The sequence below is a fragment of the Sphaeramia orbicularis genome, chromosome 14 (assembly GCF_902148855.1).
Source record: "Sphaeramia orbicularis chromosome 14, fSphaOr1.1, whole genome shotgun sequence".
In the NCBI taxonomy this organism is placed as follows: Eukaryota; Metazoa; Chordata; class Actinopteri; order Kurtiformes; family Apogonidae; genus Sphaeramia; species Sphaeramia orbicularis.
In genome coordinates, this window is record NC_043970.1 from 45,499,261 (window position 1) to 45,525,289 (window position 26,029).

Here is a 26,029-nt window from a genome sequence, read left to right on the forward strand (position 1 = left end):
GTCTAGCAGGTTCAGACTGTAAATAAGGCTGCTTGAATGTCGGGTTCACCGCCCCCTCCTCTGTTCTTACTCCTCCCTCTGCATCTGCTTCTGTCAGACATTAACCAGGTGTCCCCTCGACAATATCAGCACAGACGGCAGAGGCCACCTGTTGTCTGCAAAAGCAAGGAGGGAATATGGAAAATAAACTCCGATCTCTAAATGGATGCTTCTATGAAACTGAGTTTATTTTGATATCTGGCACTTTGTAAGCTTTTTAGACCCAATAATAAAAGGTAAATTTAGAATTATTTCCCCCCAGGATGGACCTAATGATGACCTCAGATAAATGCAAAAAAAAATGTAGTCTTACTCTGAGCCATCCCATAATTAATAATTTTTAGATAAAGTACTGGAGCCAAAAATAGAACCAAAATTGGGACATGAAAAGCTACCTAGGTGTCAGTGCATTTAATCTAGACCATATGGCTTGAAATGATGTTATATACTGCAATAAATAAAGACACTGTGATCCTAGTGGTTTTTCTAATCCAGACATGTGGGTTTTTCATCAATCTCAGTCTCATTCCAGGTTTTGTGTGTAACCCTTCGCGTCCACTTGCGTTACATACAGAACCTGCCCAGTTAAACGCATATAAATTGTGAATGATTTTGCAACAGCGGTCATTTTTGTGAAACAGTCTGCCTTGCATAATTAGTTGAATTCCTAAAATGCACCTGTGAAAGAATAAAGAGGTATTCAATAATATAGTAGCGCGTAATTTTCTTGTCCTTTTGACCGTGTTACATACAGATTTTTGTATTAAATATAATGTAAACTAATGAAAATAAGTGAAAAATAGTTTCTCCTTTATCTCAGTAAGTATTAAGTACTTCCAAACCTGTTTCATAGCATTAGTCTACATCTGGTTTGAATTTTTAGCCCCATGTCCTGTTTTTAGGACCAGTTTCATAGAAGCACCCAAATACGGGAGTTTCTAATGTTTTTCGTATGTAAAGAGCAAACCAGACAAACAAAAACACGGTTGAATTTCTTGTTTTTTTCTGTTTGTTTGATAGGCACGGCGACCCGCTGGAGGCAGACCTGTTTGACGACGAGGAGGGAAACGGGGTGGAGGGGGTGGTGCCTCTGGAGGAGGATGAGTTTTATCCAGACAGCAGCCAATGGGAAGCAGAGGAGGAAGAGAAGGAGGAAGAGGAGCGAGACGAGCAGGAGAAGGCCATCAAACCGCCTCCTACAGCAGCCGTCGCCGAGAAGGTAAACGTTGGGAATCAGCTGTTAAACCTCCGTTCAGAAGAAGCTAAACAGCAGGATGTGACAGAAACTACCGCAGCGACTTTTATGAAACTTACCGGAAGTAGGAATGTATGATGGAGGATGTGTCTGGAACGTCTAGTTTTTTTAGTTTAATTTAATTCTTTTGAGTTTTTAGTGCCCAGTATTTTGTCCAGACCACATGAGATGGATGTGAAGGTTCTCGAAATCTCAGACTGAAACTAAAAATATGACCAATGTCCCTGTATCTCACCAGCATGTTCAATCAAGAATCAATAACATGTTGAATTTGTGAGGTTGTCAGGTTCTGACACTATCTTAGAGTCCTGTGGTCTGGATGCAGGAGATCAATCTACCGATAGAAGTGGGTGGTACTTTCAATGGAGGAGAACTCAGCTAATTAAATGAAAGTCCATAAATGACTTCCTATCAGTGATCAATTGTAAATATATTGGTATCTGTAACCATTTCCATGTTGTTCCATCAAAATATGACCCATTATAGGTGAAGGAAAATGTTTAATATTTCAAAAAATTTGTAAAAAAAAAAAAAAAAAAAAAAAAAAAAATCTAAATATCTGAAAAAACTGTGAATAAACTTTGTAGACATTGTCCCAAGGAAGATATATGAAAAATTTAAAATGAATCCGACAAATAGTTTCATCAGAGGAGATGTTTGAAGAAATTGCTAATGAAGATGACACCAGACACAGCAGCTTATGGCCTGTCAACTGGTGAGCTAAAAAAGTAAACTAAGGCAAAGCATTTAAAATAAAATAAATAAATAAATAAAAATATCACACCCACATGAAAATTAAAAAAAAAATTCTGAAAAAATTAACTATTATTACCCTGCTTCCAATCTTTGTCCCTTCCTGTGGATTGGCTCCAAAGTTTCAGGTGTTCATCCATAGAGAATTCGTCCACCATCTTTCAATGCTGTAGTTTTTGACTGATAATGCACTTTTAGTTTCTTCTTTGGTTTTTTTCTTGTCCTACTTTCATAAATGACTCCAGTCTTTCTACTGGAGCAAAAACATAAGCCTAAAATGAACCTTTTTTTGTAATAAAAATAAACATACACTTTAAAATGTGGGTCCACTTGCTCTGTTTATATCCTTTTTTTTAATATCCTGATTGCTTTGAATTTTCTCTGTTCAGGTGAACAAGGAGACGAGTATGGACGGCTTGTTGTCTTCTCGTCACTGCTCCGTAGTTCGGCCGAAGGAGCGACGTCCAGACGTTCCACAACAGAACCCGTTCATGAGGGGGAACACGATCATCCGCTCTAAGACGTTCTCCCCCGGCCCCCAGAGCCAGTACATCTGCAGGGTAACAACGATCGAAGCCAACACACTTATACATGTACAGATATACAGGTAGTTTTATTAACATGTTCCTTGGTGTTTTTGGTTTTTCCAGATAAACCGCAGTGACAGCGACAGCTCCACTCTGTCCAAAAAGTCACCGTTTGTCAGAAATGCCTCCGAGAGACGCAGCATGCGCATGAAGAAGGTAGAAACAGTTTCATCATTTCTCAAAGGTCATGATGATATTTAGAGATGTTCAAGAATCCACCTAAAGTAGAAAAAAAATTAGAAATCTCACCTTCAAAACAACATTTAGCAAACAGCATCAGACATTAAAGTTTTTCCAGTCTGGATTTTTAATTATTGCATTTTTTTTTTAAAACAATTTTTCAGTCTGTTTTTTAAAATGCTGAAATGACATAATGCAGGTTTTACTCCATTTATGTTAAATACTTTTTGTAACCTCTGCACAAGGTGTTTTAACAAAAACAAGAAAGATATTAAACTAATTCACTTTATGAAGTAAAATATGCAACAATTACATAATAATCACTGAAACATAAAGCACATAAACAGGGTTTCTGTGGGTCATTAAAAGGCATTAAGTCATTAAATAGATTTTGTGAAAATTAAGGCCTTAAATGGCATTAAAAAGCATGAAGTTTGATGTCTAGAGGCATTAAAAAATTAAATGCACTTGGTGGAAGAAAAGCATTGTTATTCACGATTTATTTCAATTACACAAACATTTAGTTATTTTAATTGAAAGTATAGTGGGATGATTGACAGGTGGAGCCCTTTATTTGGCTATTGTTTATGGCTGATACACAAAGTCACAACACCGGATGCTTGGAATGCAACGTGCCGTGGCGAAAGAGCGGAGGGAATATTAGCAAATGTGGGAAAAATAGGAAAATTCAAGTTTCAGCAGAAGTGATTGGAGGAGGAACTATTCAGAACCTGGTTAAAGCCTGTCAATGGTAAACTGTCATAAAACTATATATAAAACTGTATCTGCAGTTGGATGTGGGCATTAAATTTGTTTAAAGTGGCATTAAAAAGGGCATTAAATTCAATTAGCTGATACCTGCAGAAACCCTTTATTTGTTAAGTTAAATGCTTTTCTTAACCACTACACAAGGTGTTTTAGCAAAAACAAGAAAGATATTAAAGTAATTCAGTTTAATAAGTAAAATATACAACAGTTACATAATATTCACCGGAAACATGAAGCACATCAACTAATGCTTTGGTTTATATTTTGTGTCTGTTGTAAATATAAGTGTCAGGATTGAAAACACTGCTGCAGTTTGACTCCGCTTTCATTACCTGCCGTTTGTCTTTACTTCATGACAGTTTTAAAGGTGAACCTGCAGCTTTACTGACCACATTAACTGTTGTCTGACACATGAAGACAGCTGATCAGTGTTTTTGTAGGCCTAAGCTGTGCACTGACTCCAGCTGAAGTGATTCTTAATATTTAATGACCGTTGAATGTTTAATGCAGCTCTGACATTTGTCAGCTTCTATTAATTTAGTGGCAGGCAGAAAAAGTCTGTTCAGTTCCCCCTGGGCCTCTATAGGGAGAGGAGTCAACAGCAGGGATATTTACACAGACTTCTTCTGGTAATTCACACACTTAAGGCCCTCCAGGTCGTTGTGATGCTGTAGTCACAAACACTTAAGCTAAATTCAACCCTTTATGCATCCATCAATTTATCTTGTGTTTGTCCAAGAGCCAGACCTGCATAAATAGAAGAGGATGGATGACTAGATAGACCATTTAATTTACATTATTTGTTGCCAATGCAGCATCCTGTCCTCCGGGAGGGACTGGTATTTGCATGATTCAGTGTTACTCTGCTTAGAGTATCACAGCATCAGGCTTGGATTCATCAGTCGTATCATTTCCATCGTGACGACTCTTTTTACTTCTTTTTTAGCCAGATTTTCCCAGTTTTTGAAAACTGGATGTAATTTGATACAATTTAAGATATGAAGGAGGGCAGTCATAGTAAGTTACTGATACAGTTGTATTTCAATATTAATGAAACAGAAGGCTGAGAACTGGATCCATCTGGTGCCTCAACAGAATACCAGGGGCTTATGGGATTTTTAAGGCTTGTTTCGTGCTCAATACAAGGTCACACTGCTGCAACATTCTGTAACGGTTTCATCTTGTCTGTGATGATAAGTGTTTTGTCTGAGCTGGTCAGGGTCAGCGTAGATGGTTGTGAGACAAGCGCACTCGAGAGGCTTTTAAATGTCGTCTTACGTTTATATTATTTTTGGCATCTAATGTCTTTGTAAAAGAGCAGGAATAGACACGGAGAGGATGGAAGACAAAGAGAGAGCGAGAATGTGAATGAAACAGCCTAAAACACCTGTTATTTTACATCCCCTATTCCATGGGTCAGCAACCTTTACTATCTAAAGAGCCAGTTTAGTAAAATGTCGTTATATTTTGCCAAATACATATAATGTCATCTGCTGTAACATTTCAAGTTCATAAAAACTGAAAGAATGGGATGAAATTAATCTGCTCCTTATATCTCAGTTTCTGGGTTTAAGTTACATTTGTGCAGTTTTTCATTTGTATAATATTTCTTGAAAACAGTTATTCAGCAAACTGGAGTTTTGAATTGGTGGTTTTGTGTCCTGATGTGTGTGTGTGTTGTCTGTCTTCAGCCTCCCGTGCAGGTCAAAGGTCTGGACGGTCTGCTTCGGACCTCCCTGGACCTGGAGCTGGACCTGCAGGTGTCCCGGACGCGTCAGGCCCGGCTGACCCAGGAGCTGAGGGTGTTACGGGAGCTGAAGGCGCAGCTGGAGAAGGCGAGGCAGCAGGGCCAGAGGGAGCTGCCGGCCTGGGTGCAAGAAGACGAACGCTTCCGTCTGCTCTTGAGACAGGCCGAGAAACAGGTGATCATCAACTCTGAGTTTGGATCTAAGACCAGCAGCGGAGGCACTGGGTGCATTCAGGGACTACTTTTTAGACCAGGGCTGTCAAACATCCGGCCTCTGGGCAAAAACAGGCCCGCCAAATGGTCTCATCTGGCCCGTGAGATGAATTTGTAAAATGCAAAAATTACACTGAAGATATTAACAGACAAAGGTGTAAAAATCATTTGATCATTTTCAGGTTCCACATACAGACCCATATGATGTCAAGAGGGTCAGACCAGTAAAATACTATCATAATAACCTATAAGTAATGACAACCTCAAATATTTGTCTTTGTTTTAGTGTAAAAAAAGTAAAATTACACGAAAACGTTTACATTTATAAACTATCCTTTCACAAAATATATGAACTACCTGAATTATCTTAAGAGAAGTAAGTGTAATATTTAACCATATTTGGCCTGTTAGTAAATGTTTTGTAATAATCAATATTGTGATCTGTAAGTTGTGATGTGTAAATGATAAACTGAGGCATAATTGTGTTAAAATTGCAAATATTTTCCCAAGAAATTTCAGGTTATTTGTCGTTGTTCATGTTTTTCCTATTTTTAAAGCATACTTTGTAGATGTAAACATTTTCATCATGTAATTTATTTTTTTGTAACTTAAATCTTTATTGCGTTTTATGTAGAATTGTAACAGTTACCCAAAAGAAAGGACAAAGACAAACAAAAGAAACCCCCTCCCAAAAAAACAAACAAACAAAAAAAAAAAAAAAACAGACAAATGAGAGCACAAATAAGTACAAAGAAAACAATGAGCCCGGGTAGCAACAGTCAGTCCATTGATTTTGTGTGAATATAGTCCATTAATTCCACTTTTTATCCAGTTATGGTTCCTCATCATGTAATTTAACTTTTTTCACTGTTCTTATTTTACTGGTCTGACCCATTTCAGATCATATTGGGCTGAATGTGGCCCCTGAACTAAAAATGAGTTTGACATCCTTGTTTTAGATAAAATAACCATAGTTATATCTACAACTTGAGGGAAAAAAAAAGACTTCACTCCCAGGTAGATATTCCATCTGACCAGCTAAGACCATGAAAAATATTTGTACAAGAGGCAGGAAAGGTGTTAATGTCTGTTTACTCTCATTTCTCGGTGTGAACTGTTGTCTCCCAGTAAGGCTGTTTACTTTCTACTTAATAAATAAAACAGAGTAAACGCTTATGTCATCTTTTCAACCAAACTGATGCAGAACCTCCCCTTTGACAACGGTGAGATAAGACCAATAAGAAAACACTCAAGAGAAAAAGAAAAACCTGTAGTTGTGAGTGTTTACTCTACAGTGACTCAGATGTTTGAGTTGGATGTAGAGAGAATTTATTTGTTTGGTTTGTCTCTAGTGTGGAATTTAATGTCAGTCTGAATAAGAGAGTATGAGAGTAAGAGACTTTTCCAGACTTATTCTGTTTTCTCTATTCAAAAACTGAACATTTCTGAAAGTATATTTGTTATTTACGTTGTAGGAAGGCAAAACATTGAAGTTAATACACACTAAAAAAACTGAGTTTACTAATTAAAATTCAACTCATATTGAAAATAAAGCTACAGAAGTATTAAATAAATGTCCAGCAAACATATTTTTTATAATTTTACATTGTGACTGCGAGAATCTTTCTGAAGTACTTTTATGTGCAATGCCACTAAAAGCCACTAGGTGATGATTTATCTGGACCATCTATAAAGAGCTATGGTCCATCATTAACTCATAAATAAACCCAGTGCTACGTTTATATCAGTTCCCAAATTAAATTTTCTCTATATTTAACCTTTCTCAAGTGATTTATCACCCTTTAGTTATAATATTATCCTCTGTATTTTGTAGTTTATCAGTGTAAATCAGGTGTTTTTCTGTATTTAATTTACTGATCATGAAGATGTTCATAAAAGCTCAGATTAAAGTTGAGGGTTATTATATCAAAAGCAGAGAAAACTGGGGACAAAATCACTTTTTCAGTCAAATTTTTCATTAACTGAACATAAACCCAATGTATCCATCCACTGTCTTTGATCCAACTCCATGAGTTTTATTGGTGAATCACTGTTGTAGAAGATGACGGTGTTTCCATGGTAACTATGGAGCCTCTGAACGTCCAAATGGGTCATATCTGATGACCATGAAAAGATGACAAACTGTATTTTACACCAATTATTTACATGTATTGATTGGATTTGTGGATCAGCAGGTATTAAACATTTTAGATCAGTAGATGATTTTGGTTGCCTGTGGATTTTTGGGTCTTTATGGGTTAGATTATTCCATCATTAATAAGATTGCAAGGCTTGTATTAAATAATAAAACATCTTTTCCCTACAAAGTTGGCTGTAGTTGTAAAGTAGTTTTTGTTGAACCAGGATTACAACAGCCAAAACACTAACTCATGTCTTCAAAACCTCCAGGTAACACGCCATTAGCTCCGCCCACTTCTTATCCACATGTTTAGCCATAGTCTTTCTCATAGCTACATTATGTAAGAGCATTATTTCCACACAGTTTGTAATCAGCAGCTAATATAAACCCTGAAATGAACGTCTCTTTGCCTCCAACCTGTTCAGACTCGAGAGGAGCAGCTGCAGGAGCAACGGGTGGAGAAGATGATGAGGGCGGCGGCCAAGGACGTCCACAAGATCAGGGGCCAGAGTCGCAAAGAGGTCCCCGAGGTCCAGACCTTCAGGTGGGAAAAAAAGACGCTCACTCGGAACACCAAAAACTGACGCAGAATATGAAGAGCAGAGGTGTCAAAACGCATTTTAGTTCAGCCCGGTATGATCTGAAGTGGGCCAGACCAGTAAAATAATGACAGTGAAAAAAGGTAATTACATAATGAAAATATTCACAAAAGTTTCCTTAAAAATGTGAAAAACATGAACCACGTGAAATTTCTGAAGAAAAATAAGTGCAATTTTAACAATATTATGTCTCAGTTTATTATTGGACACTAAATTCTTATCAATTCCTGTCCCTATTTATCACCAAACACTACCAAGCATTAAACATGTATACATTATACTGCTAAAATGTGTAATGTTTGATGCGGTCAGACTGTTTTTCTTTCTTTTTTTTTCCCTTTTTGAATGTTTGAATGTGTGTGAGTGTGTGTGGTAGATACTGTATGAATAGGCTTTTATACTGTTTTAATCAAATCAGTCAATCAAATTTTATTTATATAGCACCAAATCAGTGTTGTAGTCCAGGGTATTCGGCAGTATACGGCATATACCTACCCATTTTTCAGTCAGCATTGTGTATATCCACTTCTAAATCCCCTGATGCACACCATTCAAGAGTGTCTGCGAGCGAAATTCCCCATTTTTTCCCCTCGGATGGTGAAGCCATGACCCACCCTGCTCTGCCTCTAATTGGCTAGTACTCGCTGCCTTCACTGATTAGATTGCTTAACTTTAGGTGTGAGGACCGATGAGCCAATCAGTGGCAGAGTCGGGCGGGTCATACCGAGGAAAATATTGCGAACTAGCGCTGGCCACCTCTGGAACCTGATTGGACCCAGTTGATTGACAAGTCACTGCACGTCTGATTGAAAGATTATTGGAAATGTAAAGGAAAAAGGCAGAATAAACATCTTTCAAATGAGCGGCACACATCGAGAAAACCTGCTTTCATAGAATACATAATTCTGAGGTAAGTTTTAAGGTGGTTTCAGAATGAGTCACTGTTTTAAACTACTGGCTATGACTGCACATTTAGAGGAGAAGAGATTTTGTCTCCATTAGATAAACTGTGTGAGTAGGCTAATGTTACGAAAGGCTAACGTTAACCTATGTTTGCCTCATGTTAAATCCATTTCCATTCATGCAGCTGCTTGTGTGACCAGTAAAACCTACAAACTGCTCCTGATCAAGTCATGATAATTTTATAATAGTGAGCAAATACTGCTGACGGATTTTTGGGTAAACTAAATAGAGTAGTCTGACATGTTACTGTTTCTAAAACAGGGCGTTTTTCTGGACTACTTCAAAAAAAAAAAAGCAAAAATTGAGAGTATACCCACTTCTCCAGGGACCACTACACCACCGCACCAAATCATAACAAAAGTTATCTCATGACACTTTATATATAGAGCCGGTCGAAACCAGACTCTCAAGCCAATTTACAGAAACCCAACAGAATCCTCCAGGAGCAAAAACTTGTGTCTAGTGACAGTGGAGAGGAAAAACTTCCTTCCTGTTTTTTATACTGTTTTTATATTACTGTTATTTATGCTGTAAATGTATTTCTCTATTGAAAAACCCAATCAGGGACAGAAGTTAACTTGCTAAACTAGCTAAATGCTATAAACTCTTTGTGCAGAACATAAGAGGTTCTGTGTGTCCACTATAGCCCCTTTTCCACAGCACTTCTGTCATGGGAATATTTCACTTTTGTTCCAGAACGATGTCTGTGTGAATGAAATGGTGGATCATTTGGTCCCACCTCTGTAACGCCTCTGAAGGTAGAAGAAGAGCCCTGGTAAAGGTGGAATCATGATTCTGGAACACTATGCAAAAGAAACCTCTTGCTCTGCAACCAAGGTGTGATGTTTTGATAACATACAGGGTGGGGAAGCAAAATTTACAATATCTTGAGGCAGGGATTGAAAGACAGTGTATGACCAATTAGTTTATTGAAAGTCATGAGAATTTATTTGCCACAAGAAAATTGACATAATAGAAAATGTTTTTATTCTATGTGTCCTTCTTTCTCAATAACTGCCTTCACACGCTTCCTGAAACTTGCGCAAGTGTTCCTCAAATATTCGGGTGACAACTTCTCCCATTCTTCTTTAATAGTATCTTCCAGACTTTCTCGTAATAGTTTTGCTCATAGTCATTCTCTTCTTTCCATTATAAACAGTCTTTATGGACACTCCAACTATTTTTGAAATCTCCTTTGGTGTGACGAGTGCATTCAGCAAATCACACACTTTGATGTTTGCTTTCCTGATTACTCATATGGGCAAAAGTTTCTGAAAAGGTATGGATAATAGTGTTAGGTATGATTATGACATCAATATATGTTTGATTTCAAAACAATTGACGTAGTGCCTGCTGAGAAAAAACAACTGAATGTTCATTGTAAATTTTGCTTCCCCACCCTGTACTGCGTGTGCGAGCCCCACATCGGGGGCGATTTCAAAATCAGCACGGGCCGTGTACAGTAAACAAACATATCAACGCCATCAGAAAGACGTCGAACTGGGGAGACGCCGAGTTCCACAAACTGTTATCACTTCAGGCGGAGGACTCTATCCATGCAAACATTTGTGAAACAGTGAAAGACTCTGGAGAGGTTAGCAGCACCACTATGCTCAGGATATTTCTGAGGTGCAAGTCATACGTCACACTATACGTTGCGTCACCACCCCTTTGATTGTGGAACACAGGTCCGCTGTGTAAAAGTGCAGCCTGTCTCACCTCTGTTACTCCTTTGGCTTGTTGTGGAAATCAGTCAATGGTGGAAAAGAGGTGGGATCACCATCTCACCTTTTTCCGGGATCTCTGTGTAAAAGTAGCTTATGTTTCACTGCGTTGTCTCTGATGAATGTATGAATAGGTAAATAAACCTCGATATGGGCTCATCACCGCTTGTCTTTTTTTGGTTTGATTTCAGAGAGAAGATGGCGTTCTTCACTCGAGCAAAGACCAGCATCCCGGACCTCCCGGCTGACGACGTATAGAGAAGCATTTCAAAGTATTTCCCCTCCGAGTCTTATCCTGCTGCTCTCACACAAATGAAGCAAACGTACGGCGGTGTTATGAAGTTATGAGTTAAATAATATGTTTAGTTAAAAAAAAAAAAAAAAAGAAAAGAAAAATCAAACACATTTTTAACGTGCTCAGCATCTCTAATGTGGATAGTCTTTGTTTGTAAATTAGTGATAGCACTGCTAGAGCTGCTTCTTCTTTTTCTTTTTCTTTTTCTTTTTTTTTTTTTTTTTTTTTAATTCTTTCCCTGTCTCTTCTCTGTTTATGGCGTTACTGTTACTAACAGGCTGTTAATAGGCTCTTAGATGTTGAAAATCATTCCAGCACAAAAAATCACACCGCTGCACAGAATTAAACCACGGTACTGAAGACAAAGAAGTAACTTAAACTGGTGAAAAGAATAATGTAAGTTGGGTTTTTTTTTTGTTGTTTTTTTTTTTTATTGTAGAACATTATAAGCAACAACACTTTATACACAAACGAAAGCACACACGGATCAGGTAATGAAAGACATATCATCGTTTCTGTAAAATAACACTCTGATTCTCATATCAAACTGTTCCCCGAAGCTTTTTGTTGACAGCACGGATATTTGTACATAAGTGTCATCAGCACGGCTTTTATTCCCTACTGAGCAAAACAAAACAAAAAACTGGAGTTTATGTATTCTTGACAAATTTTTTTAAAAAAAGGACAAATAATCACTAAATGAACTGGATTGAATTGTATTTGTTGAAAAAGCGATCTGTGAATTGTACATTAGTTAACAGCGTCACAAAAACAAAAAAAACGGTGTAGAAACAGCACTAACTCTCACTAACACTCAGGTAGTTGATTGGATAGTCTGCACTTTAAGGTACTTGAGCACTGCAAAAATCCAAATCTTACCAAGTGTATTTTTCTCATTTCTAGTCCAAATATCTTATCACACTTAAAATAAGACATAATCACTTAAAGAGTAACTTTTCAGTGAGATATAAGAACTGATTTTTAGACAATAGATTTAGAAAACCTTATTTCAAGAAATCTTACCAAGATAATTTTCACTTGTTCCATTGGCAGATTTTTTTTTTTTTTTGCTTAAATCAAGATTTTTTTTTTTTTTTTTGCTTGATTCAAGTTTTTTTTTTTTTTTTTTGCTTAATTCGGGATATTTTTTGATTAATTCAATATTTTTTTTGCTTAATTCAATATTTTTTTTGCTTAATTCAAGCAAAAAAAAAAAAAAAAATCTGCCAATGGAACAAGTGAAAATTATCTTGGTAAGATTGCTTGAAATAAGATTTTCCAGATCTATTGTCTAAAAATAAGTTTTTATATCTCACTGAAAAGTTTCTCTTTAGGTGATTATGTGTTATTTTAAGTGTGATGAGATATTTGGACTAGAAATGAGAAAAATACACTTGGTAAGATTTAGATTTTTGCAGTGAGGTAAACATTGAAAAAAAAAAAAAAAAAGAAGTAGAAAAAGTAAAGAAAAGAAACTTGATGTGGGTTTTTTGGGGGGAAATCCAACAGCCTTAGCCTCTTGCTGGAATGATTGTCGCACAAAGCACACAATGATTGTTGAGAAAAACACACAGGAAGTGAAGATTTAATGTATTTTTGATGACTGTGAACTTCTTACTGATTATATGTTTGTTAGGCTGGAAGTGACTAAAGTTACCCCCCCCCCCCCCCCCCGCCAGATTAGACGCATAAAGGAAAACGGCGCTTCATTTTTCTTTCCTGCTGGTATCTGAACACTAAATCTATACGTTTTCAATTTCAGACTCTCCTTCTCTCAGTCCGTTTCTGACGTGAGACTCGGTTATTTCGTATCGGAATCACTTTTCACGCGTCTTACAGCTGAATATTTCACACGATCGGTGCTACACTGGATCGCTCTGCCGTGATTGGTCGTTTTCGCCGAGCCCGTTTACGTGACCGTAAAAATCCGATAAGTGGGAGTAATCGGATAATTGTAATAATCCGATCTGACGCATTTACATGTACACTTCAGAAATGCGATAAATGAAAATCCCTCTGGTTTTAATGCTCCGGTCCATTATCGGATTTCTTTTCGGAATATGTACATACGTAGTGATGTTAGACTCAAACTTCCTGTTACTGTCTTCGACTCACATTTGACTGTCACTTCTGTTTTTTACGATTTTTTTTTTTTTTTTTTTTTTTTTAACACATGCAGATGTAAAAGAATGTAACAAATCAGATTAATGGGGATACATTTACAAAGACGTCGTAGTATTGAGGAGAAATCAAGGCGTTAATCTGATTACTCATAATCAGATTATACTGTTTACATGATCAACTGAATAATCTGATAACTCCAGAAATGGGATAATGATCGGAGTATTAGTGCGTTTGTAAATGGACTCAATGAAAGCAGATGCCAAAAGGGAATGGTTTGTAAAATTTCAGAGCTCAAAGTGACTTCACCATGAAGCTGCATTATCCAATGAACAGCCTTAATGTTTAAAAAAAAAAAAGCAAATTCATTTCACAATTCCTAAAGACCCCAAGTTTTTTTTTTTTTTTGCTGGGATGTCTGCCTGGAGATGTAGTAGAGAAAGAAGACAAATACCTCTTTAGAATTCTTATAATTGCTTCCAAAAAGGCCATTACACTGGAAAAAATCAAAATTTTATTAAGTGTATTTTTCTCATTTCTAGTCAAAATATCTCATCACACTTAAACTAAGACATAATCACCTAAATGGGAACTTTTCAGTGAGTTATAAGAACTGATTTTTAGACAATAGATCTGGAAAATCCTATTTCAAGAAATCTTACCAAGATAATTTTCACTTGTTCCATTGGCAGTTTTTTTTTTTTGCTTGAATTAAGCAACAAAATGTTGAATTAATGTTGAAAAAGTCACTTTTTATTAATTGTTGTCTTTTTTGATATAATAACTCTCAACTTTAGAGCTTTAATGAATCTGTGAATTAAATAAAGGAAAATACCAGATTTTCACTGAAACTAATGCAAAATACAGAGGGTAATATTATAATAAATAGTGATAAATCACTTAATAAAGGTACAATATAGAGAAACATTAATTTGGGAACTGACACAAAAGTAACACCTGGTCTTTATGGGTTCAGATCCCCCAGTGGCATCAGAGTTTAGTGAGTAGCCTATTTATACAAGTAATGCTTATTTCTCCACAGGGACCATGGTCACTTAAGTGGAAAAAATCTAAATCTTACCAAGTGTATTTTTCTCATTTCTAGTCCAAATATCTCATCATACTTAAAATAAGACATAATCACCTAAAGAGCAACTTTTCAGTGTGATATAAGAACTGATTTTTAGACAATAGATCTAGAAAATCTTATTTCAAAAAAATCTTACCGAGGTAATTTTCACTTGTTCCATTGGCAGACTTTTTGGCTTAATTCAAGTCAATGATTTACTGGTTCAGGCTTTACAGGGTTACGTTTTTGTCAGAAAATAACTTTGGATCTTTTTTTTCCTTCGTTATTTGTCCCAAATACAATCAGCCGAGTGTTTCAGCTCTACCTCGACGTACGAATAAATGTAGCAAAGCTCTATTGACAAATGTAGCGGAGTAAAAAAAAAAAAAAACAATATTTACCTCTGAAACGTAGCGGAGTACAAGTACACTGTAGCATAAAAAGAAAATACTCATGGAAAGTAAGATTTTACATGCAGTACTTGAGTTGAAGTACTAAAAGACATTCCACTGCTGTTGTTTATCTGGTCTGAAACTCGTGTCAGAGAATTCGACCGGTGCCGCGTCAGTTGCGGCGGCAGAACGACCAATCGCAGCAGAGCATCCCACGTCTGATCCAACGCAGCGCTCGGTGTGGCGTTGGCATGGCAACCCAGCAACCGGCACTACCTTTATTTACCTCAGCAGAGTCGGTGAAATTCCACTTTGATACAACTCATATCACATGGTACTCCAGACATAATGTATGACTGAGTAAGCGTCCACGACTGAAAAGAGCAGTTATTGTTGTAGTGAAATTATGACTAAAACAGGTGGTTTAGTTTATGAAATGTAAGAAAATGATGAAAGATCACAATGTCCTCACTTGACATTTGTACCCCATTAAAAGTCCAAAAAACAAATATTTACTTCACTATAAATTGTGCATTTTAAAGCCCAACAACTCTGTTTCCTTAGGTACATTAAACTCTACAAATATTTAAGGATATAGCCACAATCTATACTCTAAAAATAAAAATAAAAACAGTGTTTTGGGGCGTAAACAACAATAAGTTTTAATTAAATGTTGTGTATTAACTGCTGTCCTCATTAGACAACAGAAGCATACAGAAGTGTAAATATTAGCGAAAAGCTTAATTTTCAATAGAAATTAAGTTAAATTATACACCTGATGAACACTCACAGACAAAACGATCAGGATAAAATTAAAATATAAAATGCAGAGCCTAAACAATCTTCTCACCACTTGGAAAAGTTGCAGATTTCAGAGTCGTCAGAGTAAGATGACTGGTGTTTCAGTGAACGGTGAGATGTAGCGCCCTCCGGTGGACTGAAAGTTAAACCACTGTGACATAGTTTATGCTGATGGACGAAGTGAAGATGGTATGAGTCTCTGTCGGGTTTTTTTTTCTGGAGGTTTGATCCAGATTTGATGGAAGTTTTTGTGATTAATTTAGATTTAAGTCGAGGTCTTTGGTTGTAGGTTTGATTCCCTAATGCCCTTCAGTCAATTTTGAAGCAGTTATAGCTATAAAAAAACAGTGCAAACCTTCTTCTAAGAGGTGAAGTGAGATAAAGCACTTATTTCTAGTATTTCAGACACATTTCACCTTTGACTCGTGGAGTGAAGTTGAAATTCGACTCCACACTGGACATGTCTTGTGCTTCGTACGGTTGCTCGAAAATGCTTGAATTTCAATACTATGTTTTCAAGGTCTGAAAAGTGCTTGAGTTTTAGTTGAAATGCTTGAAAGTGCTTGCAATTATAACCAGAGCTACTTACAGAGGGGTGATACATTTTAAACAAGTGGTTCCAGGCACAAGCCCCGCCCCTCAGACGTATTGTAGCTTATTTTGGCATCGATTCAGCTGATGTCATCATGTCTATGCGTGTGCTGATGTCAACATATCTATTACGTCTATATATGTGCCAAGTTTGAAGTAAATTGAAACTAAAATTGATGTTTTTATAGACATTTTAAATTTCGCCCATTATAAGTAAATGGGAATTTAAAATTTTTTTTTTGAAGTTCATAAAATTTGAACTTTGACCTGCTTTCACCAAAATTTAATGACATCTATTTTGGGTCACTGGCAATCTATAAACCCAGTTTGGTATGAATTAAACCAATAGTTTTGCTGCTACTGACATTTGAAATTTCACCCATTATAAGTAAATGGGGGAGAAAACAAGATTTAAAAAATTAATAAAAAAATTTTACTTTGACATACTTTTCCCAAAATGTATTGACATCTATTTTGGGTCACTGGCAATCTATAAACCCAATTTGGTATGAATTCAACCAATAGTTTTGTTGCTACAGTGTTAACAAACAAACAAAGAAACTGAACCAAAAACAATACCTCTTCCCTCCCCTTTGGGAGGCAGGGTAAAAACAAAACTTCATGTCAAAAAAGTAAATTAGCAGGTGTTCTATGGTTGACTCCAGGTACATTTTTATCTTAGTCTTTGTCTCGGTGCCGGTATGCCTGAAGAACGCCAAGTGGCTCCCCTTTTTTTTGGATAAAACTTTGTGTTCTCCTTTCATTTCTAAACTTTTTCCTTCTATGAAACATAATTTAAATGTTTATAGCATAATACAACGTACATCATTGTGATAAAAAGTGAAAAAAATATTGATGAGTACATGCATTTATGTAAATACGTATTTTAACCTCAGCGATAAGGTGCTTTGCTGGAAATATTTGGAAATGATCCTTAAAAGTGCTTGAATTTGACCTTGAAAAATGTGTACAAACCCTGGTAAACATTAACCACTATTAATGTTAAACAGACACTTAAATTACCTGTAAGAGTACATGTATTTTTTTTTGGGTTTTTTTATTTCTGTACTAATACTGGATGACTCTGCTGCTGGTCCTGGGTGAAGAGTTTGTGGAATTTTCTAAAAGTGATGTGACGTTAACGACGAAACATAAGACCAATCGCATTTTTTCATTCAAAACTAAAGAACTATAAACGGCTGTGAAATCAGCTGATGATCTTTAACCACTTTGGACAAAAGGAAAACCTCTGAAACCACTGATTTATAGACGATATTTGTCTTTTTCCGCTCAAGGAGACGAGAGATTCGATGGGTTCGAGTTATGTCGTGTTTTTATTGGGAGTGCCGTCGCAGTAAAAACGTGCGTTTGTGTGTGTGTGTGTGCATGTTCGGAGACTCATTGATGGGTTCAGTCTTGTTTTGGAGACCTGATACACAGACTTACTGATGTCTGACTCTGTTTCCATGGCAACCAGGTTTGTATGTCGGCAGCAGACCTTGGCTGTGGCAGATCTTTAGTTCCCGATGTGTGTGGGAAGTCGCGTCTTTGTGTAAATGAATGCAGAGGCGCTGTCGTGTAGAAGAAAAACTCCACCGTGGAACTTATTCTGCAGAAAACCGAGTTTGTGCAGATTTTTTTAGACGGCGTGTTTTTCAGCAGCTGGAATATTTATGGTAAATTTGAGATTTTTGTTTTTATTAAGGTAAGAAAAAGAAGTTATGTTTGTAATGACATAGTTTAATCATACAAGGAAAAAGAGTCTTTATAAAATAGACCAGAATGAATCATAAGGACACAGGCTCAGTTTACATTTTACTTAAAAAAAGATCAAATAAAATCAACAAAAATGCAAACCCACCGCTCTGCATTTTCCCCAAATCTGCAGATATTTCAGACCAAAAAAAGTCCATAGATGTCCAAAAACTGCAAAAAAAAAAAAATCTACACAGTAAAACCACACTGTAGTTGTTGTTTGAAACCCCGCCCTCGTCACACCGATGAACACATGAATGAATCGCAGACTTGCTGAGGTTACAAGCTGCAGCTGCACTGTCCTCCTTTCTTTTACGGCTGGGTCGCCATGTTCTTAAACGCGCTCCGGACGTCTTTCAATTTATTATCTTTCCATTCCCAGTTCACAGAACAATGTGACTGGTTTTTAAAAGCACAGTCGGTGTCATTCCAGACGTTCGTTTTTAACTTTAAGCTCTAAATCAGTGTCTGCCGGTTGTTTTTTAGCCTCATTTTGTGTGATTAAAAACCAGCAGAGACTTTAATTCGACTTTTGTTTTTTTCATTCTAACTTCACATCGTCTGTTTTTCGCTCCACGAGTCGTCACTGAAAATGCTTTAAACCCCTGGAAATGCATCGCTCAGGTAGCAGCAGAAACACTTTGCACAAACGTCTGTAATAATAATAATAATAGAGCCGCAACTGATTAATCGATTAAGTGCTTGAAGCGAATACAGAAATTCACGATTCGATTAATCGACTCGAATTGATTGAAGGGAAATATTCTCTTTTCAGTTTTCCTGAATTGAAGCTTTGTGCGTCACAATAAGCGTCCGTGTGAAACAGCAGTGGAACCAATGTTTAACAGCAGAGAAATGAAGGAAACAAAGATTTGATTCAGGAGAATTGTGGTTGAATGGTTTTATTTTTTTTTAATCACTTTGAGTCGATTAATCGTTTCAGCTCTAAATAATAATAATCATCATAACAATAAGAATAATAAATGTCCCATAATTGCATCATATTGGAATAATGCTCCAGCTGTACCACCCTTCATAGGAAAAACCAGAAACCATGTGAAATGATTTGGAAGTGAGTCAGACTTTCATCGAACTTGCACGAGTCACACGATCACACACACACACACACACACACACACACACACACACACACACCAGTACAAACGGTGTAAAGGCCCCTCCCTGTGTGTGACATTACATTAGTGACACAGTGACACACATTAACACAAACACAGGCGCTTCCATCGTCACATTATTGGTTGAACGTGCTGTATTGTTATGTGTGTCAGCGGATCACAGTGTGGTGCAGTTCAGCTCCACCTGCACAAGCATAAGGAGCATATTTTCAACTTCATTCACCAGTTTGTGTTTCTCAAAGTCAAGGACGCTGCCTTCGGTTACTTAGAAACTAAACCGAACTCTTTACTGTCGTTCAGAGAACTCCTAACGGGCATGGGCAAGCGCTTACGGAGGGTAAAAAAAAAATGTTCAGATGATGATGAGTAGTTCAGTTTTATTTGTAGAGCCCTATATCACAACAAGGTTAGGGCTCTGTATCGGCAAGAATCTGGTGATACGATACAAATCACAGTATTAGGACCACCATACGATACATCACAATATATCACAATACTGTTAACAAGACAATATTTTTTGTTTGTTTTGTTTCTTCTTCTAAGAGAATATTTCCAGGAAAATTTTAATTATACCAGAAATATGGACAGGACAGAATCAGCATTTAATACTATATCACAAAACTTTTTTTTCTGTAAAAATGACATTTTGTTTTAAATAATAATAATAAAGCAATAAAATTATGTTTAACAGATATTACAGTTTAACCCTTTCATGCATAGTGGTCACTTCAGTGGACAGTTATTCTAGAGCTGTTCTCTTGTGTATTCATGGATTTTATTGTTTTAGTTTCATATCAGCCAACACATCGGACACTTATGCGTCATCCCATACAATGCAATTGATAACATTACGCTAACTTTGCTGTTCTTGATAAACGTCATCTTACATGTTTGAGTGTAAATCAATTGCTTGTTATTGTCATTAGACTGTAATTAACAACAACACATTGATTTTTTTTTGCATATTATCTGCATGAAGTGAGTAATGACAAGTATTAGAGTATGTTAAAATGTGAGAAAACATCAGATTATCTGCATTAAAATGGTTTTATTTCCTAGTTTTCACACAGTCTATCAGTAAATACATGTTTCTTTGGTTCAAAAATTAAATGCATGGTGTCCAGCTTAGTGGATATTTTTGCAACTCCATGACAAAAAAAAAAAATCAATCGCATTGTTTTTTAAATGCCTAAAGAGGAATAAAATCACTCAAGAAAAAAAAAATTTGATTAAGGTTCTCGTAATTCATTCATGAAAGGGTTAAGATCCTGCTCAAATGTTCGTATTCTGTTAGTTGTGAAAGGCATGCATAGTGCACGGTCCCTGAATCATCCAACATCATAACAGTAAAAAGTGCTTTTAGGATGATTGAAATAACCATTATTTAACAAAACAGTGTTACCAGTTTAAAAAAAACTACATGACCTGCAATATTACAGTACTACTTTTTTAGTGTACATACAACAGAGCAAAAATACCCATGTGGATATAGAAATAAAAGAAACACAAAAAAAGAAAAACAAAAACATGAACCTCTGCCGTATCTCCATTTGAATACCTAAAAATATCCATACAGTACTTTTTAGTATCGATACAGTATCATGAAATGATATATTGTGGAACTGATATTTTCTTACACCCTTAAACAAGGCTGCCTCACAGGGCTTTACGGAATTAGACGGATATGAAAACAAACGACAGTCAAATAAACGGCAGATGAAGGGAATGGATTAATGTCCCGGTGCATCCCCCGTCCTTAGACCCTCCTTCTCGGCAAAGAAAAAACTCCAAAAACCCATTGGGAAAAGAGAAACCTGAGGGAGAACCACAGTGAAGGACAGATCCACTCCCATGGACGGAGAGACTGTAGATGCACCAGGACTGATGGGCGTCCATTTGCAGATGTAGTTCCAGTCTGTAAACATGCAGTAGGGTGGGGGCGCAACATGCACCTGCACCTGAGCACCCTACTGAGTACTGATGTCCCCATCTGGATTTTTTGGCTTCCGATTCAATCCAATTTTTGTTTTAGGATTAGTTTTGCCGATACCGATCTGATACCGATCCGATACTGACTTTTTACAATGAAATTTTGAATAAAATTTGGAGTCATTATTTATAGGTTATTATACTATTCGGCTAAAATTTACTTAGGGGGTCAAATGAGTGGCCATTTTTGTTGAAAAAAAAAAGTTGTAAGAAATGCATAGAACTGTGTTGAAATAATCCTAAAACATTTGTGCACAGACTGGTGATATTATTTGACAGTGGAAGCTCTATTTTCAGAAATATTGGATTTGAAATAGCCCGTGTATGTGAAAACTTTTGCTGGTGGACGGACGTGACATTACCCATGATGATCTGGTCAGTACCAGTACTTTATTAGGAATACACTTATATACTTACTATTGTTAATTCTCCTCTTATTCATAAATGTTAGTATTGTGGATCTAAAACAATAACAGCTGACACAAAAACACAAAATGTGTCAGTGGACGGATGTGACATGGTTGTTACAGATCCCATCATACTGATGCTCGGCAGCCATGTCACCGTTTCCACAAATGATCCCTGTGCAAAAACTAGGATCAGAATTATTTATTGTATAGTTTATCATCATACTAAAGAGTAAATAACAATATAGAATTGTTATTTCTGTATAAAAATGCTTATTATTAGAAAACTGTTGATTTAAAAAGTGACATGTGACATTCCTAATGTATGTATTGGCGTAACATAAGCAGGATGGATCAGCACCATACTCCATATTGAACCTGTAAAAATAAAACATGTGAAATGTAGGATAGAATCTTGTAAGAAAAATTGGGGAATCTAAAAGAATAGAATATTTGTTTTTCAGGTAAATTCAGTTAAAATATAACTTGGCCATTTGTGACATGAAAATATAGCTTTAATTGTGCTGAAATTGGACATTTTTGTCCTGAAAACATAGTTCATATGACCATCAACATGTTCCAACAGAACTGAAATCCTGTACATTTGCAGAACTTGCATTTACCAACACAAAGTTCCTTTGGGGATTCACTTATATTGATTTCTTATGCACAAAGACATAAATAAGACCTCTAAGCAAATTTTAGCCGTATTATTTTACTTGAGATCATATGTGGTCTGAATGTGCAACCTGAACTAAAACAACTATGACACCTTTGACTCTTAGTAACTTCAGTATAATTTTTGCACTTTCCAAATTCATTCTGTGGGACAAATTAGAACCTTTGACTGGCCAGTTTTGGTTTTGGGGTGGGTCAAAAGAATGTTAGTTTATATGCGGGGTGGGTTGGGTCGGGTCAAATAATTCTACAAAAGCCCCACGGGTTGAAAAAAACCTGACTCACGCATCACTGCCGGACCTTAAAGTGAAAGTGAAACTTAAGACGTTTTACTAATTCCTCTGTGTCTCTCGCTGATGTGCAACTCATTTCCATTTTTCCTCCCTTCGGAAACTTTAATTTGAGGGGGCAGGACGTTTGTTCAACCCCCCCATAACCGGGCCCGGATCAGCCTGAAATCGTGACTAAATCTGATCTGATCTGATAAAAAAAACGCCAGATCGGCAGCTGATACCGATCTTTAGGTCGGATTGGGACATCCTTAATAATGAGCCAGCCTACATGTACCTGACATGTAAGTGTAAAACATGGATGGAAAAGGTGTTTCTAGTACTTTGAGGCCATGCAAAGACATTTTCACTGAAATCTTTACAAAAACATCTGTTATGTAGGGTAAAAAAAAAAAAAAAAAATCTACATCAAAAATTGGCCAATTTTTCAGCATGTCAAAAGTTGCTGTTTTCACTTGAAGTTGCCAAAATTCACATTGCCACAGTGTCAGGTATATTATTGACTGCAACTCCTGCAATTTTGGTGAAAAAAAATTAATGGGTCTAGGACTGGGGGGTGTTAAATTTATTTATTTATTTATTTTTTACCTGTCCTGTCCAGCATCATCACAGCAGTATGGTGGTCTGTGGGCCATCTTGAGCTCCCCCTGGTGTCCGCCTGCAGTATTACTCATAAAATCAACCCCATGAATGTTAGTGAGTGGGACAATCCACCTACTTCCCAAAGGCAGAGAGTAGATTTTATCCGGATGATTTGTGTTAAAGACATCATCTACTGATTAATTTGTTTAAAATCTGTTATTTTTAATCAAAATAATAGGTGATTGATTTTTGAAATGATTAATCACTGTTCAAAAAATACAATAAGAGGAAAGAAAACCATGTCCACCGAGTCCAGAATGAGTCTGAAATTTTTTTTCCTTCTTTATACTTAATTTTTTTTTTCTTTACATTTTCTTTTTATTAAAAAAGCAAAGTTCAACAGGAACCACATTACAATTACTTTTCCTTTTTTTTTTTTTTTTTTTTTTTTAACATTAACAATAAAGAAACAGTAAACTAACTAGCATGGGAGTTTATTCAGTATCTCACCAACTTAAGAAAATCTGACAGATCTAGACAGCATCATGTTTGGATGTGTTATAAAATAATATTATACAATGTCAGATCTCATATATTTAACATATTCAGACCATTTTACACCAGATCTTATTAAAGTTGTCCTTTTATACGTCCGGTGAAAAAGTAATTTGTTCCATTTGTCTTCATTTTACACGGTCTGCACAATTAATCAAATCAGAATTATATCTGTAGTATCAGTGAGTGCAGTTCTGAAATCACCAAAACCTGCAATTTAAAGGTTTATTTAAAAAAAAAAAAAAAAAAACCAAAACATTGAGTTCTATGGTGATATTATGGATTTAAGAGCTACTTTGAAGAACATACAAAGTAAAAGTCACAAAATTTTTATGCTATGTTACATTTTGTATGTTAGTTGAAAAATTCAGGCATTTCCACATTTTTTTCCCAATAACAAGCAGCTGTAGTCAAATCTCAATCAAACTGCAGCATATCCCACAGTAATCACACTACTTTTTCCTCAGATCATGTAATCATTTTTACATGAAGATTGAAAAAGTGTTGCAGTGTCCATGAAAATCCTCTGAAGGTAGGATTATGGGTAAATGTAGAGTTATTGATGACATATACTGTACCTCCAGGACTTTGAGAAACACAATAAATGAATAAATATGCATCATGTTTGGATCTAGTTTGAATAAAACAGGTGTTTTCTGGAGGCTGTTGTCGAGCTGTAACATCAGACACTGTGTGTGTGTGTGTGTGTGATCACAGGATTAGATAAAGCAGGGGTGTCCAAGTCATTTTAGTTCTTTTAGTTTAGTATGGTCTGAAGTGGGCCAGACGGGTAGAAGAACCTATAAATAATCTAATTTTCTGTCTATTTTAGTGAGAAAAAAGCAAAATTACGTTATGAAAATGTGTATAACCTGAACAACCATGTAGTATTTGTAGATCACAGTGGATCTACAAATCCACAAAACCTTTAATAACAGGCAGAATATTGTTAAAATTGCGTTATTATTTTTTATTATTACTATGATTATTTTTCTTCAGACGTTTCAGGTTCATATTTGTTCGTATTATTCACGTTTTATTGTGAAAGGATGGTTTCTAAACAAACTTCTAAATATTTTCATAATGTAATTTTACTTTTTTCACATTAAAACAGCGAGAAAATCCGATTATTATTTATAGGTTATTGTGTTATTATTTAGTCTGTACGTGGCCCCTGAACTAAAACGACTTCAACACCTTATTTTAGCGAGAAAAAAGTAAAATTACGTTATGAAAATGTGTATAACCTGAACAACCATGTAGTATTTGTAGATCACAGTGGATCTACAAATCCACAAAACCTTCAATAACAGGCAGAATATTGTTAAAATTGCATTATTATTTTTTATTATTACTATGATTATTTTTCTTCAGACGTTTCAGGTTCATATTTGTTCGTATTATTCACGTTTTATTGTGAAAGGATGGTTTCTAAACGTAAATATTTTCACAATGCAATTTTACTTTTTTCACATTAAAACAGCGAGAAAATCCGATTATTATTTATAGGTTATTGTGTTATTATTTAGTCTGTACGTGGCCCCTGAACTAAAACGACTTCAACACCTTATTTTAGCGAGAAAAAAGTAAAATTACGTTATGAAAATGTGTATAACCTGAACAACCATGTAGTATTTGTAGATCACAGTGGATCTACAAATCCACAAAACCTTCAATAACAGGCAGAATATTGTTAAAATTGCATTATTATTTTTTATTATTACTATGATTATTTTTCTTCAGACGTTTCAGGTTCATATTTGTTCGTATTATTCACGTTTTATTGTGAAAGGATGGTTTCTAAACGTAAATATTTTCACAATGCAATTTTACTTTTTTCACATTAAAACAGCGAGAAAATCCGATTATTATTTATAGGTTATTCTGTTATTATTTAATCTGTACGTGGCCCTTGAACTAAAACGACTTCAACACCTTATTTTAGCGAGAAAAAAGTAAAATTACGTTATGAAAATGTGTATAACCTGAACAACCATGTAGTATTTGTAGATCACAGTGGATCTACAAATCCACAAAACCTTTAATAACAGGCAGAATATTGTTAAAATTGCATTATTATTTTTTATTATTACTATGATTATTTTTCTTCAGACGTTTCAGGTTCGTATTCGTTCGTATTATTCACGTTTTATTGTGAAAGGATAGTTTCTAAACATAAATATTTTCACAATGCAATTTACTTTTTTCACATTAAAACAACGAGAAAATCTGATTATTTATTTTCTTTATAGGTTATTCTGTTATTATTTAGTCTGTAGGTGGTCCCTCAACTAAAATGACTTCAACACCCTTTTCTGTTTATATCCTCAGTGGAACTTTTTTGCACTGACGGGCCGGACTAGACCGTGTGGTGGACCGGTTTTGGTCCGCAGACCGTAT

At 35.9% G+C, this 26,029-nt stretch overlaps 1 protein-coding gene and 1 long non-coding RNA gene across 2 annotated transcripts in view; both read left to right on the forward strand.

Annotated features, from left to right (window-relative positions):
- Positions 1-11,380, forward strand: part of wwc1 (WW and C2 domain containing 1) — a 100,077-nt gene extending 88,697 nt beyond the window's left edge. The window contains exons 17-22 of the mRNA XM_030154742.1: positions 1,060-1,258; positions 2,437-2,607; positions 2,698-2,790; positions 5,274-5,504; positions 8,108-8,226; positions 11,160-11,380. Coding sequence (XP_030010602.1) covers positions 1,060-1,258; positions 2,437-2,607; positions 2,698-2,790; positions 5,274-5,504; positions 8,108-8,226; positions 11,160-11,226 — 880 coding nt within the window. The 3' untranslated portion in view covers positions 11,227-11,380. The remainder of the gene's footprint in view (positions 1-1,059; positions 1,259-2,436; positions 2,608-2,697; positions 2,791-5,273; positions 5,505-8,107; positions 8,227-11,159) is intronic.
- Positions 11,381-18,884: 7,504 nt separating this feature from the next.
- Positions 18,885-20,923, forward strand: LOC115433369 (uncharacterized). The gene is made up of 2 exons (XR_003937346.1): positions 18,885-19,534; positions 20,779-20,923. It is a non-coding gene; the product is annotated as an uncharacterized LOC115433369 (long non-coding RNA).
- Positions 20,924-26,029: the final 5,106 nt, after the last annotated feature.